Genomic DNA, 21,677 nt, shown 5'->3' on the forward strand with positions numbered 1-21,677 from the left:
AGGGAATTGATGAAAAAAAAAATGCAAAGGAAGATGGCCTAGCCACACCAGGTCTAAAACTATATAATAAAGTAGCAATCATCAAAACTACTTGATGCTGGCTAAGAAATAGAATGGTGGATCAGTGGAATAGGCTATGTACATGAGACACAGTAGTAAATGACTATAGTAATCTACTGTTTGATAAACCCAAAGATTCTAGCTTCTGAAATAAGAACTCACTATTTGACAAAAACTGCTGGAAAAACTGGAAAAGAGTAAGTCAGAAACTAGGCAGAGACCAACACCTCACACTGTATACCAAGATAAGGTCAAAATAGATACATGATTTAGACATAAAGGATGATACCATGAGTAAATTAGGAGAGCAAGGAATAATTTATCTTTCAGATCTATAGAAAAGAGAAGAATTTATGACCAAACAAGAGATAGAGAACATTATGAAATGCAAAATTAAGAAGTTTTTGACCAAACAAAATCAATGCAGCCAAGATTAGAAGGAAAGCAGAAATCTGGGAAACAATTTTTACAGCCAGTGTTTCTGATAAAGGCCTCATTTCTAAAATACATAGAGAATTCAGTCAAACTTATAAGAATAAAAGTCATTCCCCAGTTGATAAATGATCAAATGATATGAACAGGCAGTTTTCAGATGAAGAAATTAAAGCTGTCTATAGTCATATGAAAAAAAATGCTCCAAATCACTATTGATTAGAGAAATGCACATTAAAACAACTCTAAGGTACCACATTACACCTATCAGATTGGCTAATATGACAGAAAAGGAAAATGATAAATATTGGAGAAAATGTGGGAAAATTGGAAAGCTAATGCATTGTTGGTGGAGTTGTGAACTGATCGAGCCATTCTGGAGATCAATTTGGAACTATTCCCAGAGGGCAACCAAACTGTGCATACCCTTTGATCCAGTAATACCACTAACTAGGTCTGTATCCCAAAGAGATCATAAAAGTAGGAAAAGGACCCACATGTACAAAAATATTTATAGCAGCTTTTTTGTGGTAGCAAAGAATTAGAAATTGAGGGGTTGCCCATCAATTGGAGAATGGCTTAACATTATGAATGTATGTGGTATATGAATGTAATGGAATATTATTGTGCTCTAAGAAATGATGAGCAGGCAGATTTCAGATAAACTTGGAAAGACTTAGATGAATGATGCTGATTTGAAAGATTTGAAAGACCTCTGGATAGAAGTTTGTTACTGAACCCAAGGAGTAGATGGGGTCACCAAGGGAGACTTTATACAGAGAGAAAACAAGAAAAGGCAAGAGAAGAGGAGAGGAAAAGGAGGGAAGAGTAAGAGAAGGAGAAGAGGGGAGGGCAATGGACATAAACCTCATTCTTCTGATTCCAAGACCTCATTCTTTCTATTACATCATGTTGCCATTCTTTTTATCAATTTACTTTAATAAAGAGAGTCCTGAGTTGAGAGATTGGAGTCCTGAGTTTTAGTCCTAGTTCTTTTATTAATGTTGTGTATAACTTTATTTTTTTCTTCTTTTTTGGTGAGGCATTCGGGATTAAGTGACTTGCCCAGGGTCACACAGCTACACAGCTAGTAAGTGTCATGTGTGTGAGGCCCAATTTGAATTCAGGTCCTCCTGACTCCAAGGCTGGAGCTCTATCTACGGTGCCACCTCGCTGCCCCAGTGTTGTATAACTTTAAATCAGTCACTTAAACTTCTTCATGTCTCAGTTTTTTCCACATATGCTTTGAGAATAATAACTTCTTTCCCCTCCAATGCCACAATTATGTTGTAAAAATAATAAAAACAGAAAGTATGAAAGACTTTTGAACTGTTGGCAGGTTAGTTGTTTAATATTTCTAAGTCACTATTAATATAACAAAATTGTTAGGAGCAACTCATGCCAAAGACTCAACTTTAAGCTTCTATATCCCCCAAACTTAAGAATATAGGTTTTTACTATGATCTGTATTTGACTGAATAGTCCATGATAATAGGAGAAAAATAAATGTGCATATCATTCCATTAATAAAACATACAGTGAAATGGAAACATTTATGTTTTTTAATGCTGTTTCTTTAACCATTCAGGAAACATTTACTCAGATTCACTGCCATTCTTACCAGGGACAAGGAATTCAATCATTGGCATTTTCACTTGATGGCCATTCCATACTAGTGAATGGTAGGGAAGATGGTGTCCTTATTTGTCTGAAATGGAAGTAAGTAAAAGCTGAAAAATTTTATTTGTATAATACTTAACTCCCAATTGTTTGTGCTGATGGGTAGGAGCAATGGCATAGATTGTTCCCAAAAGGATAACTCAGAACAGAAGCTATTCAAAACTAAAAGGAGTCATTCTTTTTTGAGCAGTTAAATTCAACAAAAGTTTTAAAGTGTCTACTATGTATAAAACACAATGTTAGTCCCTGGATTTCTGTTTGTAATTAACCCATTATTAAAATTAGTTTTCATTGTTTATGAATAAACCATTTGATGGTGTGGGAAGAGGGAGAAGCAATTCAATGATCTAAACTTTGTCATGGATATCCTCTTCACTTGAGTCCCTTGTCCTCTTATTCTTTCACTAATCATGACTTGCTAAGCCCCAACCTTGTATAATAGTAACTATCCTACAATTACTGAAGGCCAGGTATGTTACATTTTCACCCTTCCCTCCCTGAGTGGGGTTGGAAGAGTCTAGTCTCTTGCCATTGGCTCCAGTCCACACCAATGATGTTCCACAATTTTAGGGGTCCACCAAATCCCAATTCCATTTAACCATAAATTAACAGTAAGATTGTCTTTCATATAATAAGAACAAACATACAAATGTCCTCCCCCAAAAAACTTGTGTTTGTGTGGGGAAGTATAATCACCTTGCATTACCTCAATTTCTAGGAAGAGGATTAGGTTCACAGTTTAGCTTGGTTCCTAAATGCCATGTTCAAACCAAGTTCTAAGTTAAAAAACAAAACAAAACAAAAAAACCTTGGTCTTGAGTCCCAGGCATTCTAGTTTTTCAGGGCTTATATTCTGGGCTGGCTGTAACATCTTGTCTGGAATCCTGCCTCCAAAGTCACCATGGCTTGAATCTGGGTTTGGTGGGAATTCTCTACCACCTGCACCTAAAACTAAAAGGGACAAACAGAACAAAATCCTGAATTTGATTCTTGGGGCCAGTGGATGTAAAAGTGAGGAGGAAGAGGAGGTAGTCTTTCCTCTCACCCATTTCAGTTCATGATGTCCATAGGTGGACAGGAACTTCACCCTTTCTGGATGTAGTTGGAAAGAGAGACTATCACAGGATGGTAGTTCTTAAAGATGCATCCTGTTCTGGTGATATAGCCAATCAAGAGTCTGTTTCCACTTATGTGGTAGAGGGAAACATAATGTCTTCTCCCAGAAGCTGGTTCCTAGCTTCTCTGATGTTATGTTTAAAAATTAAGGTAAATTGACAGTAGTCTGTGCATGATCAATTTACTAGTTAAGCTAGCAGTAAATTGGGTCAGTGGCCTTTCTCAATTACCAAAGACTTAAGGGTAGGGCTCACCAGGCTTTATCTAGTTTTGGAGAGTACAGAGTTGGGTAGGTGGGGAAGATAGTGCAGTTAGTTACAGAGTAAACAGCATTGTGATTGGTTGGAAATTGGGAATGAGGGACTAGCAAAAACCCCCTCCTTCCTTCCTGTGACTAAAAAATGTTCATTGTTTGAGTCCATCTGCAGGGTTAGAGACAGTGGACTGGATTTCTTTGGATAACAAACCAGAAATCCTTGAAGGATAGATTGGTGGTGTAGAGATACTAGACCAGATTGACTCCCTAATATCCAACTGCATCCCTCAAGGATAAGACATTTCCCTGAGGTGAGAATAGAACAGTGATTAGCAGGAGAACTGAACTTCTAAACTTAGCTCATTGGCAAAGAGATAAAGAAATGTGGCTTGAGCAGTTATGCACTAATGTGGGTGCCCCATGATAAGTGATCTGGGCATGCACAAAGTAAAGCCCTGTTACACTTGTATTATGCCCACCATCTAGTGCCTTCACGTCTATTCACATACTACTGAATAAAGCTGAAGAAAAATATCAAACCATGCTGACTGAGCACACTACAAATTAATGCTACATAATCTCATCTGGACCCTCACTGCAGCAAGGCAATCCTTGTATATTTCATAACTGATTCATTATCTCACTCACCATAGCCTCTATACAAAGCCTTTTTATCCCTCCATAACTCTCCCATGATACTCCTTCATGCCCTTAGCTGAGAACTTAGCTTCATACTTTATCAAAAAAATTAAGGCTGTTCTCCAAGAGCTCCATCTCATCCCCTCCTCATCTCACATCACTTAAATGTCTTCCTCTACTATTGCCTTCTTTACTTTTGTCTCACGTGAAGAAGTAGTAGCCCTTCTGTTTGCCAAGGTAAACCCCTCTACATTCCATTTCATCAGATTCTTCTTCATCAGATTACCTCTTCTGTCATTCCCACTTTCTCATTCATCTTTGATCTCTTTCTATCAGCTGACTTCTCCGCTGCCTATAAACATGCCCATATCTCCCCTGTCTTTAAAAACCATCACTTGATGCGATCACCATACTATTGTTCTATATCTCTCCTTCCTTTCATTGTTAAAGTTCTTAAAAAGCCATCTATAATCAGTGTTCCCACTTCCTCTCCTTTTTCATGATATTTCACCTCCTGATTCCATGCCTTTTTACTGACTCTCTCCCATGACTAGAATATTCTCCTTCTTCACCTCCAAATCTTGGCTTCCTTCAAGAGTCAGCTCAAATCCCATCTTCTGTAAGAGAAGTTTTCTGTCCCTTACCTCTTTCCTCTGCCCCCAGTGCTAGTGCCTTTCCTATAAGATTACTTCCTATTCAAATGGTTTATAACTTCTATATACATTTTTTGCATTTTTTTATTCCTCTTTCAAATGTGAGCTCTTTGAGGACAGGGATCACATTTTTGCTTTTCTTAGAGTTTAGTACAGGGCCTGGCACATAGTAAGCCCTTAAAAAATCTTGTTGGCTGACTGACTAGAAAACTCCATTGGTACTAAATTCAAATACAGTTGAACAGGATTATATGACTGTTACAGGCAACCTTGTTAGTCCATTATCTTTAATAATCCAGGTAAAATACTACAACATTGACTCTGCTGTGGTAATACAGCATTGTTATCAAAATGACTAAATTGAACACATCAACCATATACATTTTAAGTATAGTTAGAAATTTAAGCTAATTGCTCACCTTGAATCGTGGATTCTCAGCTCATGATGACCTTTGAAGCCTTATGGTTCTCTTCTACCAAAATGGTGACATTTTATAATGTTGAAAAAATAGCCATTACAAACACTTTTCTTTTGTTTCACACCTTTCAGAAGTAATCTAATTGTCCCTGAAGCTATGGTCTTGACACATCCTTAACTCTTCCTAAAACTCTACCTAAATCATCCTAAGAAATCAAATATGACTCAATTTGCTAAATATTTTAATTATTTTTACACCTAACTTTTTTCTTGCATAGTAAAACCATATTAATTTGGACCTTTCTAATTTGTAAGTTGGATAAATAGGATTATGATTAGACTAAAACTTGTTAAATTATTTACACATGAAAGAAATTAAAGAACCAAGATTTTAGAGGATATCCTTAATTTATATGAGAACAAATTCTTTTCAAGCTCTTTTAAATATCCTCAATTACATGAGAAGTCAGAAAATAATCATTTACTATGTTTCTGCCCAGAATTTTTCAGGCTCTTGAAACTATGGCCCCATCTTTAAGGAGCTTATAGTCTAGTTGGAGAGACAACACTCATATGAGATAAGCAGCAGTCACAAAAAAAGATAAAATCTAATGCTAGTTTTGTAGTTTAGGCAATAATTCATAATAAGGAAAGAGTAATACAATTTAGGGCTGTCAGGGAAAGCTGAAGAATGAAAAAAAAGAAGACAATGTGAAGTATTTCATTGGAAAAACAATTGACCTGGAAAATAGATTCAGGAGAGATAATTTAAAAATTATTGGACTACCTGAAAGCTATGATCAAAAAAAGAGCCTTGATATCATCTTTCAAGACTTTATCAAGGAAAATTGCCCTGATATTCTAGAACCAGAGGGTAAAATAGAAATTGAAAGAATCCAACGATAAACTCCTCAAAGATATCTCAAAAGGAAAACTCCTAAGATTATTATAGCCAAATTCCAAAGTTCCCAGGTCAAGGAGAAAATATTGCAAGTAGCCAGAAAGAAATAATTCAAATATTGTGGAAACACAATCAAGATAACACAAGATTTAGCAGCTTCTACATTAAGGGATGGGAGGGCTTGGAATATGATATTCTAAGGTCAAAGGAGCTAGGATTAAAACCAAGAATCACCTACCCAGTAAAACTGAGTATAATCCTTCAGGGGGAAAATTTGATTTTCAATGAAATAGAGGACTTTCAAGCATTCTTGATGAAAAGACCAGAGCTGAATAGAAAATTTGACTTTCAAATACAAGACTCAAGAGAAGCATGAAAAGGTAAACAGGAAAGAGAGATCATAAGAGACTTATTACAGTTGAATTGTTTACATTCCTACATGGAAAGATGATATTTATAAGTCATGAGACTTTTCTCAGTATTAGGGTAGTTAGAAGGAATATGTGTGTGTGTGTGTGTGTGTGTGTGTGTGTGTGTGTGTGTATACACATATACATATATATATATATATATATATATATATATATATATACAGAGGGCACAGGGTGAATTGAATATGAAGAGATGATATGTAAAAAATAAAATTAAGGAGTGAGAGAATTGTAGTGGGAGGAAGAGAAAGAGCTAGAATGGAGTAAATTATCTCACATAAAAGAGGCAAGAAAAAGCTTTTACAGTGGAAAGGAAGAGGGGGGAGGTGAGAGAGAATGAATGAATCTTACTCTCATCCAATTTGGCTTAAGGAGGCAATAGCATACACACTCAATTGGGTATGGAAATCTATCTTACCCTACAGGAAAATAGGGGGGAAGGGGAAAAAGGAAGAGGGGATGGTAGAAGGGAGGGCACATTGGGGGAGGGGGTAATCAGAAGCAAACAATTTTGAGGAGGGACAGGGTTAAAGGAGAAAATAGAATAAATGGGAGAGTAGGATAGGATGGAGGGAATTATATTCTTTCACAACATGACTGTTATGGAAGTGTTTAGCATGACTACACACGTATAACCTCTATCGAATTGTTTGCCTTCTAGATGAGGATGGGCGGGGAGGAAGGAAAGATAAGAATTTGGAACTCAAAGTTTTGAAAACAAATGTTAAAAATTGTTTTTACATGCAACTGGGAAATCAGATATACAGGCAATGGGGTATAGAAATCTATCCTGCCCTACAGGAAGATAGAAGGGAAAGGGGAATAGAAGATAATAGGGGGTGATCAAAGGGAGGGCAGATTTGGGGAAAGGGTATTCAGAATCCATGCCATCTTGAGGTGGAAGGAGGGGAAAGATGGGGAGAAAATTTGAAACTCAAAATCTTGTGGAAGTGAATATTGAAAACTAAAAATAAATAATTTTAAAAATAAATAAAATATATATAAAAAGAAAATAGAGAGGATGCAAAGGACCCTCTCATCAATATAACTCTCAAAAAAAGATGTAGCCCCCAAAGGAAAACTACCAAAACCCAACAAAATAATTTAAAAATAGATCAAAGAAATGAACAAACCAAAGAACAACTCCAATACTATAAAAATATTATGAATTAGAAGAAGCAGAGATAAAATTGCCAGAAAATGTACCAAAACAAATTATTAATAGCATCCATTACAAAATTAGAGAGAGGAACAATGCACCAGGAAACAGTTCATCACTTAGAGCTCTTTGGTTAATTGTAACAATAGCCAGGTCACACGGTGAAATAGTATATGCTTTTATTCAGAACCAGCAGTTGCTTGCCATGGAGGATACTTTGCCATAAAATGTGTTATCTGAACATTGACTCAGAGTGTGTAAGTGCCAGAAAAACCAGCATAATCTGTCCATTTGTCGTGGCCTTCCATTCTGTGGAAAAGTTAAGAAAGGTGATGAAAACTGGAATGAATGTAGTTCGTCTAAATTTCTCTCATGAAAGTCATTAACATCAGGCAAAAACCATTACAACTGGGCAAAAAGACACAGAAAGCTTTGTTTCTAATCACATCCTCTACTGGCCTGTTGCTATAGCACTTGGCGCCAAAGGACCAGAGATTCAAGCTACATTAATTTGGGGTAGTGGCACTGCTGAAATTGAGGTGAAGTAGGATAGCACTCTCAAAATCACCTGAGATGACACCTATATGGGAAAGTATGATAAGAGCATTCTGTGAGCAAACTACATAAAACATCTTCAAGGTGGTGGAAATTGGCAGCAAAATCTTTATGGATGATTGGCTCACTTCTCTGCTTGTGGAAGAGAAAGATAAATATGTCATTGTGACTGATGTGGAATATGGTGGCACTTTGGGCAGCAGGAAGGATGTGAACCTGGAAGTTGTAGACTTACCTGCTGTGTCTGAGAAGGATAACAAATATCTTTAATTTGGAATAGAGCAAGACCTATATATGGAATTTCCAACTTTCATACGAATAGTAGTTGATATTCTTGCAGTCAAAACAGTTCTAGGAGAAAGAGGAAAAAACATTGAGATCATCAGCAAGATTGAGAACTATGAAGGACTCTGAAGATTTGGTGAGATCTTGGAGACCATTGGTGACATCATGGTGCTTCTGTGTAAGTGTGTGTGTGTAAAACTAAGGTTTTATATCTCTGTAGAAAAGATCTCCATTACTCAGAAACATAATGATTGAAAGGGGAAATTAATTGGGAATCCCATTATATGTGCCACTCAGATACTAGAGAACATGATTAAGAAACATGCACCACTTAAGCTGAGGGCAGAGATGTGACTAATTCTCTCTTGGATAGAGATGATTGCATTATGCCATCTGGGGAGACTGCCAAAGGAGACTACCTAGTAGAAACTGGAAGAATACTCCAATTAATTTTTTGAGAGGCAGAGGCCACCATCTTTCACTCTCAGTTGTTTTAGAAGCTTGTCCTCTAAAGTTGAGGATCCCAGTGATGCCACGATGCTGTAGAGGATTCCTTCAAGTATTGCAGTGGGGCCATTATCCCCACTAGATTTCCTCCCCAGGTCTCAAAGTTCTGCTCACCAGGTAGCCAGGTGCCATCCTCATGTTCCTATCATTGCTTTTACTCATAGTGCTCAGGCTTATCTGTACCAAGGCATTTTTCTGTGGTGTGCAGAGAGTCTGCCCATGAACCATAGGCTAAAGATGTAGACTTTGGGGTTAATTTTGGCTTGGAAATTGACAAAACTCATGGCTTCTTCAAGAAAGATGATGTGGTCATTGATCTGACAGGTTGGCATCTAGGTTCAGGCTTCACCAACATTATGCATGTGCTGCTAGTTACATAAAAGGGTATTTGGAGACCTTTTCATTCCAACACCATTTCCTACCCCTGCCTGTATCCAATAGTCCAGCAATTGCTTATGGTGTCCATTCATGGTTATTAGTGGCTTTGGACTGCTAAGATATCAGAAAAGAAAGACTAAAGTCTCTTCTTAAAGACTCCCAAATATTTTATAATGTCTATAGGAACTTTAAATGGAATTTCTCTTTCTGTCTCTTGCTGTTGGGCCTTGTTAGTAGTATATAGAAATGCTGATTTGTGTGGATTTATTTTATATCCTGCAACTTTGCTAAATTTGTTTATTATTTCAAGTAATTTTTTTACTTGATTCTCTAGGATTCTCTAAATATACCATCATATCATCTGCAAAGAGTGATAGTTTTATTTCTTCTTTGACTATTCTAATTCCTTCAATTTCTTTTTCTTCTCTAATTGCTAAAGCTAACATTTCTAGTACAATATTGAATAATAGTAGTGATAATGGACATCTTTGTATCTCCCTCAATCTCATTGGAAATGCTTCTAGCTTGTTCCCATGACATATAATGCTTGCTGATGGTTTTTAATAGATGCTACCTATTGTTTTAAGGAAGACTCCATTTATTTCTGTGCTCTCTAATGTTTTTAATAGGAATGGGTGTTGTATTTTGTCAAATACTTCTTCTTCATCTATTGAGATAATCATATGATTTCTGTTAGTTTTGTTGTTGATATGGTCATTTATGCTGATAGTTTTCCTAGTATTGAACCAGCCTTGCATTCCTGGTATAAATCCTACCTGGTCATAGTGTATTATCCTTGAGATAAGTTGCTGTAATCTCTTTGCTAATATTTTATTTAAAATATTGCATCTATATTCATTAGAGAAATTGGTCTATAATTTTCTTTCTCTTTTTTGGCTCTTCCCAGTTCAGGTATCAGCATTGTATTTGTATCATAAAATGAATTTGGTAGGACTCCTTCTTTGCCTGTTTTCCCAAATACTTTATTTAGTATTGGAATTAGTTGTTCTTTAAATGTTTGATAGAATTCACTTCTAAATCCATCTGGCCCTGCAGATTTTTTTCTTAGGGAGTTCTTTGATAGCTTGTTCAATTTCTTTTTCTGAAATGGGGTTGTTTAACTATTTTATTTACTCTTCCATTAATCTGGGCAATTTATATTTTTGTAAATATTCATCCATTTCACTAAGATTGTCAAATTTATTGGCATACTGTTGGGCTAAATAGCTCCTAATTATTGTTTTTATTTCCTCTTCATTGGTGGTGAATTCACGCTTTTCATTTTTGATGCTGGTAATTTGGTTTTCTTTTTTTTAAAAACAAATTAACCAAAGGTTTATCTGTTTTATTGTTTTTTTGTTTCATAAAACCAGCTCTTAGTTTTATTTATTAGTTCAATAGTTTTCTTAATTTCAATTTTATTAATCTCTCCTTTGGTTTTCAGAATTTCTAATTTGGTATTTAATTGGGGATTTAAAATTTGTTCTTTTGCTAGCTTTTTTTAGTTGCATGCCCAATTCACTAATCTCTTCTTTCTCTATTTTATTAATGTAAGCATTTAGAGATATAAAACTTCCCCTAAGGACCACTTTCGCTGTATCCCACAAGTTTTGGTATGTTGTCTCATTATTGTCATTCTCTTGGATGAAGTTATTGATTGTTTCTATGATTTGTTGTTTGACCCACTCATTCTTTAGGATTAGATTATTTAGTTTCCAATTAATTTTTAGTCTATCTTTCCATGGCCCTTTATTACACGTAATTTTTATTGCATCATGTTCTGAAAATGATGCATTTAATATTTCTGCCTTTCTGTATTGGATTGTGAGGTTTTCATGCCCTAGTACATGGTCAATTTTTGAGTAGGTGCCATGTATCACTGAGAAAAAGGCATATTCCTTTCTGTCCCCATTCAGTTTTCTCCAGAGGTCAACCATATCTAACTTTTCTAAAATTCTATTCATCTCCTTAACTTCTTTCTTATTTATTTTGTGGTTAGATTTATCTAGTTCTGAGAAGGGGAGATTGAGGTCCCCCACTAGTATAGTTTTGCTGTATACTTCTTCCTGTATCTCCCTTAACTTCTCTTTTAAGAATTTGGATGCTAGGGGGCAGCTAGGTGGTGCAGTGGATAGAGTACTGGCCCTGAAGTCAGGAGGACCTTAGTTCAAATCTGGCCTCAGACCAAACACTTGACACTTACTAGCTGTGTGACCCTGGGCAAGTCACTTAACCCCAATTGCCTAAAAATAATTTTTTTTTAAGAAAAATTATAAAAAAAAATATTTGGATGCTATACCACTTGGTCCATATATGTTTAGTAATGCTATTACTTCATTGTCTATGGTGCCTTTTAGCAGGATGTAGTTTCCTTCTTTATCTCTTTTAATTAGATCTATTTTTGCTTGTGCTTTGTCTGAGATCAGGATTGCTACCCGTGCTTTTTTTGTCAGCTAAAACATAATATATTCTGCTCCAGTCTTTTACCTTTACTCTATGTGTATCCCTCTGCTTCAAATGTGTTTCTTGTAAGCAACATATTGTAGAATTATGGTTCTCAATCCACTCTGTTATCCGTTTCTGTTTTATGGGAGAGTTCATGCCATTCACATCCAGTTATGATTACTATCTGTGTCTTTCTCTCCATCCTATTTTCCCCCATTTATACTTTTCTTTCTCCTTTTTCCCTTTCCCTCCTCGCTAGAGTTTTGCTTTCAACCACTGCCTGCCTCAGTCTGCCCTCCCTTCTATTCACCCCCTCCCTTTTATTTTCCCTTTCCTCTCCTACTTCCTATAGGGTAAGTTAGATTTCTATACCTAACCGATTATATTATTCCCTCTTTGAACCAAATCTGATGAGAGTAAGGTTCAAAAAATGCTCATCTTACTCCCTCCTTTCCCTCTAGTATATTAGGTTTTTGTGTCTTTTCATGTGATGTAATTTACCCTTGTCTGCCTCCTCCTTTCTTCTTCCCCCAGTACAATCCCTTTTCACCACTTAGATTTTTTATCATCGCATCCAAGTCAACTTATACCCACACCCTCTGTCCAAGTATACCTCTTTTAAATGTGATAATAACAATACAGTTCTCAAGAGTTACAAGTTCATCTTCACTTGTAGGGATGTAAGATAAAATCAAACAGAATCTAGATTTTGCTGCTAAAAGCCAATGCATTTTGGTGAATAATGAGAGATTCAGCAATGACATCTTTTGGTAAGGCATCCCGACCTTGAGGAGGGAGAAGATTCTAGTAGTAAGCCACTTTTTTTCCAGTTGGGGAGCCTGAAATCAAAAGAGAATTCAGCCTTGAATAGCCCCCAATTTCTCAGGTTATATATTTTAATATATTCCTTACCATACCCAATTCTCAAGCTTTCACATTGTGAGTAACCTCGTTTCTCCAAGATTTTTCTTTCCATTCTGGAATAAACCCATACTCTTCTTGTACTGTATCTGACTGTAAAGTACATTATTTGTCAAACAAAAGCTAATGAAAAAAGGGAAACAAAGCTAGAATTTGCTTAAAATAATTTTTAAATTGCTCAAAGAAGAGTTCTAAAACAATGAAAAAAATGTTACAAACTAAAAGAAGCAGAGATGAAATTGCCAGAAAATGTACTAAGCAAACTATAGCATTAGAAACAAAGCTAGAATTTACTGAATATAGTATAAAATGGATAATAAACATGCTAAAGGAATTGGATATGATTATCAAAATAAAAATATTAAGTAATAATAAGAACATTATGTTATAAAATAAAAAAGGAATGCTAGTTAAAAACAGAATTATGATGGAACTCAACTATTTAGAAATAGTTTTGTAGAGCATAAAAAAATCCAGTGGATTAAATGAAGCACAGACTTGTGTTCTTGGGGAAAGAATGATGGAAATAGAGGAGGCAGCAAATGAAATAAGGAAAATTACTCAATCACAAATTTTGAAAACTTTGCAGTCTAAAGTGGCAGATAAAAGGATCATGGATTTAGAAGTAGAAGGGACCTTAGAGACCATCTAGTCCAACACCTCATTTTACAGATGAGGAAATTGAGGCCTAAGAAAGATAAAGTTATTTCCTCAACTCTAAAATCCAACACCCTTTCCACTGTACCATAATCTGGAAAAATCATTATTTTTTTAAGGTACAATGTTATTGATATATTTTATTTTTACTCAACCTTCATTTCCCAATTTGGCTCCTCCTCTCCCCTTTCCAAAGAACCATCCCTTAAAGACTTCATTAAAACTAACCAACATATCAAAAAAAGTCTGACATATGGAGTGTTCCACATTCATAGTTTTCCCCCACCCAACCCCATAAGGAAGGAAGAGGTCCCTAGAAGAAGGTTCAACAAGAGAAAACTTAGGAAATATTGGACTTATAAAAAACTATAAGGAAGAAAATAATAATTTTATATTCAATGAATTTTTATATAGTAAAATATCTTTTCAATATTTAATATCTTACAATGATATTTATTAATAATGTTGAACTGTAGTTTTATTTGTCTGCCTTACCTTTGTCAGGTTGACAATCAAAACCATATTAGCCTCTTTGAATTATAAATCATTCTTTACACTTGTGAAAATAGCTTATATAGTAGAGGTATTATTTGTTCTTTGTATAGAATAATTATCATGTGAATCCTTCTGTTATTGGTACCTTTATTTGGCAGTTGATTAATATAGTGTTAACTTATAATTATTATTATTAAGAAAATTAATAAATTAACTTCATTTGAAGAAATTAAAGATTATTTATGTTACCTATTTCCTGCTTATCTCTGTAGATATTCTATGTTTTTGTAAATTTTTTTTCAATTTATTTCATATTCTCAGTTTTATTGGCAAAAAGGAAGTATGTTACTAGGCATTGAGTTATAGGCTAGGTCCAGATCCTTTACATTCCGTAATTTATTTAATAACAATGGGCATAGATTTTAAAATTATAAAATTAAATATTAGTGGGATTGTGTAGAAATAATCCTTTTGGTAGTGATGCAACCTTTTTAGAAAACAATACAGAATTATACAGCAAGTTCAACTAAATTATTCATTCCCTTTGATCTAGTAATTTCAATTTTAGGATTATATTCTAAGCATGTTATTGACATGAAAAAAGACTCATCCGTGCAAAAATATTAAATGCAGTTTTATTTGTAATGGCAAAGGGATGAAGACGACATGTTTGTACAATGATTGGAAAATGGCTAAACAAACTGTAATATATGAATATAATAGAACATTAATGCAGTATTAGGAATGACAGCTATGTAGAATACTAAGAAATATTGGAAGACGTAAAAAGTAGTAGAGTGAAGAAAGTATAACTAGGAATAATATGCACACACTATAATCATATAAAAATGATAGCAATGAAATTTAAAAAACATGAAAATAAAAGAAAACTACATTTTGTTATTTTGTTAGGATTATGATTAAGAGTTTTAAAAATTATAAATAATAATTTATAATTTATATAAAATAAATGTAAGTTTTTTTGTATTTTAATTTATTAGTAAATGGTTATCTCTTCAGTGAGAGTATATAAAAGGTAAAATGGATTTTTGACATTATTTTGTAATTCTCTTATGTGCTGATTCTCATTCTGTTTCACTTAACAGAAAGATAACTGAATCTCTAGCTCAAGAAGCTGCTCAGCATTTTCATACCTTTCTAGACATTCTGAACAGCAGCATTGTGAATGAAAATTCAGCCTTATTGGAGATGAGAGAGAGCCAGCTCAGTTTGGATTTAGGCTCTGGAAAATCAGTTGAGTTACGATAAAGATTTTTAAAAAAAATTTCACAGTCCTACAGCAATCTGTTTTTAGTTATATTTTTCAAGTAACTGTCTTTGACTTTTATTTATGTAGTACTGTCCCTTTGTGCCATAATTAAGTCATTTTAAGAGGACAGTTCAAGATGCCTTTCCCCTTGTGTTTATTAAGAGACTATTTCTAACTTTTCTCACACCCATAAAAATGCTAAATCTGAACTAATTTAAATTATAGTACAGAGAAATGTTGAACTTGGAACTCAGAAAAAATTCAAAATGATGAAAAAATTATAATATGACATTTGCATTTAACATACTAAATATATTTAACATACTAAAACTTTGTTATACAAGCTTCTCCATGCCTTTCTATCATGTGTATTATTTTGAGAGAATATGTCCAGAAGCCCAACAAGAATATAACTGAGAATATAATTTACTTCTAATTGTTATATGAAAAGTCTTCTTACATCCTAACTTAGTGTAGTATTAATAAATGTTTGCAGTTTACTCTGTAACTTATGATATATGAGATGAGATATAGTTTGTATACAGGTTAAGACTTCGTCTTCCACATCATTGAAAATTGAGGCAGTTATTTAGATGATTCAGACCAGAAGGCAACTATGGAGATGACCATCATTAAAAGCATATGTTTTGCATCTCAGTGCATTTGTTATTATGACATTGACTCTTACTATATGCATCTCCTTGGTAAAATCACAAAATACCTGGGGCTTAATTTTCTCATCTATAAAATGAGGAAGTTGGAATAGATGGCCTCTCCAAGGTCCCTTTGAACTTGAGATCTATGATCCTCTGATTTTATCCTGAGTTGTATATAAACATTTAAACTGCCTCTTATGAGTTTATAATATGAAACCAATAGCCTGTGATTAAGGTAGATTATTAAGGACACAAAAATAAATTGATATGTTAAATGAAATGTAGCATATAATGTAGTCTAAATGTTAGGTATATTTAACGATATATTAAGCACATAATATATTCCAGTCACTGGGCTAAGCCCTGAGGATACAAAGAATGAGAAAATAGTACCTTCCCTTAAGGTGCCTATATTTTAATAGGGGAGACGGTATGTATATAAATAGATATATGCAAAATACATATACCATAAATACAAGGTAACTTTAGAAAGAAAGGTGCTAGCATCTGGGAGGTTGCGGAAAGAATCCTTCGGATAATGGCATTTTAACTGAATTTTGAAGAAAGTCGAAGAGTCTAAGAGCCATTAGATGAGGAGGGAGAGCATCCCAGGCGTAAAGGATAGCCAGTTCAAAGGCATGAAGGTTGGAGATGGAGCATTATGTGTGAGGAACAGTAAGTAGACCACTGTAACTGAACCATACAGTACATGGATGGGGAGTAATGTCTAAAAAGAATGGAAAGATAGTGTGGGGCTAGGTTTTGAAGAGCTTTAAATACCAAACTGAGGAGATTCTATTTAATCCTAGAGGGAGCCACTTGAGTTTATTGAGTAGGGAAGTGGCATGATTAGACTTAGGCTAAACCACTTTGGCAGCTGTGTGGAGAATTGATTAGAAAGAGAAGAAAAAAGAGGGACCAGTTAGGAGGCTATTGCTGTAGTCTAAGTGAAAGGTGAAGAAGGCCTGAACTAGAGTAGTAGCTGTGTGAATAGAGGGTAGGGAAGGTATATGAGTGATATTGTGCAGATAGAAACAAACTGGCAACTGATTGGATGTAGTGACTGAAAGTGAGGAGTAAAATATGACATGGAGGTTGGGAATCTGAAGTGACTAGGAAAATATTGGTGCATTCACCATTAATAAGAAAGTTCAGAAGACATGTGGGTTTGGGATGAAAACAATGAGTTCTGCTTTGCACATAATGAGATATCCATGAGATATCCATGAGACATTTAATTTGAAAAGGCCAATAGGCAGTCAGTGATATGGAAATCAGGAGAGAAAATAGGCTAGATATTTAGATCAGGGAATCATCTGTACAAAGATTATAATTAGACCAATGGGAGACAATAAAGTCACCAAGTTAGAGTATTTAGAAAGAAAAAGAAAAGAGGTTCCAGGATAGATCATTGAGGGAGTATTCGCAATTAGTGGGTATAACATAGATGAAGATCAGCAAAGAAGGCTGAGAAGAAATGGTGAGATAGGTAGGAGAATCAAGAGAGAGCAATATCACAAAAACCCAGAGAGGAGAGAGTATACAGTAGATGGTCCATAGTGTCAAATGCTGCAGAGAGGTCAAAAAGGATAAGGATTGAAAAAAGCACTAGATTTAATTGTTAAGGGATCATTGGTAACTCAAGAAAGAACAGTTTCAGTTGAATAATAAGATCAGAAGTCAGATTATGGAGAGTTTAGACACACTAACTGTAGATATCTTTTTCCAAAACGTTTAGCTTAGAGGTGAAAAAATAGACTGATAGCTAGAAGAGATAATAGGATTCATGATGCTTTTTTTTTTTAAAGAGGGGGCAGACTTCAGCATGTTTGTATGCAACAGGGAAGGAACCATTAGATAGAGATTGAAGATTATCAAGAAGATAGGATGATTTTGGGGTCAATCTCTTTGGGAAGTCAGGAGGGGATGGGATCAAGGAAATATGGAAGATTGACCTTAGCAAGAAAACCAACTTCTTCAAGAAACTGGAATGAGAGAGGAGAGAATGTGTGATGATGTCAGGCAGATCTGAGATGAAAAGGAGAGAAAATGAAAATGTCTGCAGCAAAAAGCTTTAATCAGTGAAGATTGAGGTTCTTAGTTGAGATGATGGGTATGTCTTGGGAGGCTTGAGGAAAGAGGGGAAGGTTTGGAATAGCTGCTATGGTTAATAGGATAGAGAATCAACTAGAAAGGTTGTCTTGCGGTAGGAACAACCAATTGAGATTAAATAACAAATTTACAGTGAACTCAGCGAGCATGATTTTGTAACTTTTCAGCTCCATTCAGTTTCATGTGATAGGAGTAACAGAGGCAGATGTTTGGAGTAAATCCTTGATTAGGATTTGGAAAGTTGTGATCTGTGATAGGACAAAGGAGCAAAGTCTTCAAGAGTAGAGAGTAGTGTGGAATTGAATTGGTTCACCAGGGAGTTGAGATTAGTAAGGATAATGGCCTGGTACTGAGGGATAGAAGTCACAGTAAGGACAAAGAATAAGTTTAGCAGTATTAAGACATAAGGAGTGATGGAAAGATGAAAGATTATGAGAGGATAAAGGAATTCTGCATTTTGTGAGCATGAAAGTGGAACATTTGTGGGTTATGGCAAGAAGACCATTCCCGGGTATTGCTGAGGTGGGGTACTAGAAGAGGTCATGGGAACTGAGTAGTTTGAGGAGCTTAGAAATTAGAGTTTTTGAGGGAATATCAACATATATATTAAAGGTTCCCTAGCAAAAGGATAGGAGTTGAGGTGAAGAAGGAGACTATGAATCATTCAGTCAATCAATAAGCATTTATTAAGCATTTATTGTGTGCCAGGTGCTGTGCTAAGTACTGAGGACACAAAGAAAGGCCAAAGACAGTTCCTGCTCTCAGGGAGCTCATGATCTAATGGAGGAGAGAACATGCAAACATCTATGTACAAACAAGATAAATGCAACATAAATTGGAGATAACCAACAGAGTGAAGGAATTAGAATGAAGGGGGAATCAGAGCTTTCTGAATGGATCATGAATTTCAATAGAATGTACCTCAGAGAAGAGTTTGCTGAGTGATGGTAGTAGAACAAGAATCTGAAAGTGGCGATAGGGAGCAAAGAATATTGATTTCCCCACCAGGGCCCATGAATTGGGGAGATGAGAGAAAGTGTCATATAGATGAAACCAAATTTCAATGAATTTCAGAAGACGTAAGATGAAATGAGTTTCAGAAGATGTAAAATGAAAAAAATCTGAAGTTTGGGGAAGTTTGTTAATTAAAGATTGGAAGTTCCAAAGGATATACAGTGAAAGGGGGAGGCAGATCTGGAATGAGAAGTTGAGGAGGTCAGGTTAAAGCGTACAGGAATAAGGGAGTAGATAGCATCAGTTGGAGAGGGTAATTTGTTCTTCAGCAGTGGGATTCAGTATCACTAGAATAAGAATTAGTTCAGGCACAATATGATATGCTTATTGAAAAAGGATTCATGTGAATTGCATGTCAAAAAGTAATCACATTCTATTATCAGAATTATCAAGAAAGCTTTATGGTGTGTGGGTTTTTTTAGATATTATTTGAATGATGGGATAGGGACAGTTTGATGGATTAGAGGTTCGATTTAATATAAATAGCCTTTTTTTCTGAGGCATTTTACAAAATGAAATCAAGTGTAGACTCTTTTTCACAGGATGAATATTCAAGCATTACAGTTGGAGCCAATGAACAAGAAACTTCTTGGCTAGAAAAGAAAAACCGTGAGGTATGTATGTATACATACATACATACATAAATGTGTGTGTGTGTTTTCATATATAGAGAGACAACTGAGTGATGTAGTGATTAGAGTTCCTGACCTGGAATCAGGAAGACCTGAGTTTAAATCTGGTCTCAGACACTTACTAACTGTGTGACTTTGGGCAAGTCATTTAACCCCTATTTGCCTCAGTTTCCTTAAATGTAAAATGGGAATAATAATAGCACCTATTTCCTAGGGTTATGAGAATCAAATTAAATAATATTTGTCAAATACATAATAAAGTGTCTGGCACATAGTAGGCACTATATAAATGTTACCTATTATCACCATCATCATCATTATTTTGTAGTTATAGTTTTATAATTGATGGCAGAGACAGGATAAGAAATTTATGCATCCTTTGGCAACATTTTAAAATTATGCCTATAACACATAATTACTGTATATTAGTGTCCACTAGTGGCTCTTAGTCTTTAATGCCATCTGTAGTCTTTCTCTCCTTCCCTACCCATGTGTTCCAGGTCGTTAATCTTTTCAACTCTCTTGGGCCTACCTCAGTCACTCTCATATTTTACCATCACCCATACCTCTGGCATTGCTATCATCTCATTCTGAAAATTTCCTCTGTAATCACAGGCCATCTCTCTCTTTTTCTTTGTTCCTCCTAACCTATTCTTCTTCATTACTGAGACCTCCAGTTCTTCCATCCCTCTCCTAAACCATCACCTCACTTTTCTCCCTCCATAGTCTTGTCTCTATAGTTGATCAGTTCAACTATTCACTCTTCTACACCCTTAAATACCTTGCCTTATCATTATTCCCATCCTGCCAGTCCTCAACCCTGGGTTCCACCTACCATCTACCTTTATTCCTACTCTCATGTTGCTAAATGTTGCTGGAGGAAAACATGCAACTGTGCTAACTATATCCAATATAAATTTATGTTGTGTTCTCATAATCTCGACAATAACCTCATTGTTCCATGGCAATCTTTTTTATTTTTCCCTGATTATCACACTTCCCACAGCAACTGTTCCAAACCTCCTCTCTCTTTCAGCCCTTTAGATGACCTCTAACCCCATTTATTCATAGTATTTATCTCACCTTACTAAGAAAATCAAGGCCATCCACCATGAGTTCTCTCTTCTACCATGCTCTTCACTTTCAAAACTCCTCTATACCTTTACCATCCTTTCTTCATTTGCTCCAGCCATAAATGGCCCCATCTCCTTGTGAGGGCCAACCTTTTCCCCAGTACCCTTGATCCCAACCTCTCCTGTTTCCCCAGTGATGCCTATAAAGATACAACTGTTCTTATAATTTCTTGACTACAAAAAGAATTCATTTGGTACACCAAGGTACCACCCTAAAAGCTCTCTTCCGATAAGACATTTTTCATGCATATTTCAAAATTAAACAAGATTCCTTGTTAAGATGTAACAACAGAGATAATCTTATTTGATGATTCTAAGATCCTGCCTCATGTGAGGCATAAAAATAGGAGATACATACTTGCCAATGAAATTCACCAGTACATACAGAGATTCAGTGCAAAGCCCAACTTAAGGAAGGATTCTGGCTTCTAGAAGCTTCTGTTTGCAGATTAACATAGACCTAGAACATAGTAGTGACTCCTAGAAAAGATACAAAACCACTTTTAAAAAATTGAGCCTAACTGTCCACATAGAAGTGAATGAAGAATTATTGTTGTCCAGACTATAATGTGGTTAACAAGATAACTTATAAAGCTTGTCTGTGGACATAGCAAATGATAAGTTAATTAGGTTCAGGATTAAAAAGGAAGAGACCAGGCTGATTTGCCATTGGGAAATTTAAAAATTATATAAACTGACCTGAAACTTCTTCCTGAAATGAAAGCCTATTTTTAAAAAGTCAATGAGATCAATATTCTACCACTTTTTTAATATGGCAGCAAAACATAGAACATTATATTCTCTGAAGAATTTAGAGGGCAATGGTGAGATGCACAGTGGGTGTGAGAAGACTTCAATATATTGCAAAAGAG

At 35.3% G+C, this 21,677-nt stretch overlaps 1 protein-coding gene across 1 annotated transcript in view; it reads left to right on the forward strand.

Moving 5' to 3' along the window:
- LOC114035485 (cilia- and flagella-associated protein 43-like) overlaps positions 1–21,677 on the forward strand; it is a 166,088-nt gene that overhangs the window by 73,695 nt on the left and 70,716 nt on the right. The window contains exons 18-19 of the mRNA XM_027851631.1: positions 2,081–2,211; positions 19,597–19,654. Of these exons, the coding sequence (XP_027707432.1) occupies positions 2,081–2,211; positions 19,597–19,654 (189 nt within the window). The remainder of the gene's footprint in view (positions 1–2,080; positions 2,212–19,596; positions 19,655–21,677) is intronic.

The sequence above is a fragment of the Vombatus ursinus genome, unplaced genomic scaffold, assembly GCF_900497805.2.
Source record: "Vombatus ursinus unplaced genomic scaffold, bare-nosed wombat genome assembly UNPS02009205.1, whole genome shotgun sequence".
Lineage (NCBI taxonomy): Eukaryota > Metazoa > Chordata > Mammalia > Diprotodontia > Vombatidae > Vombatus > Vombatus ursinus.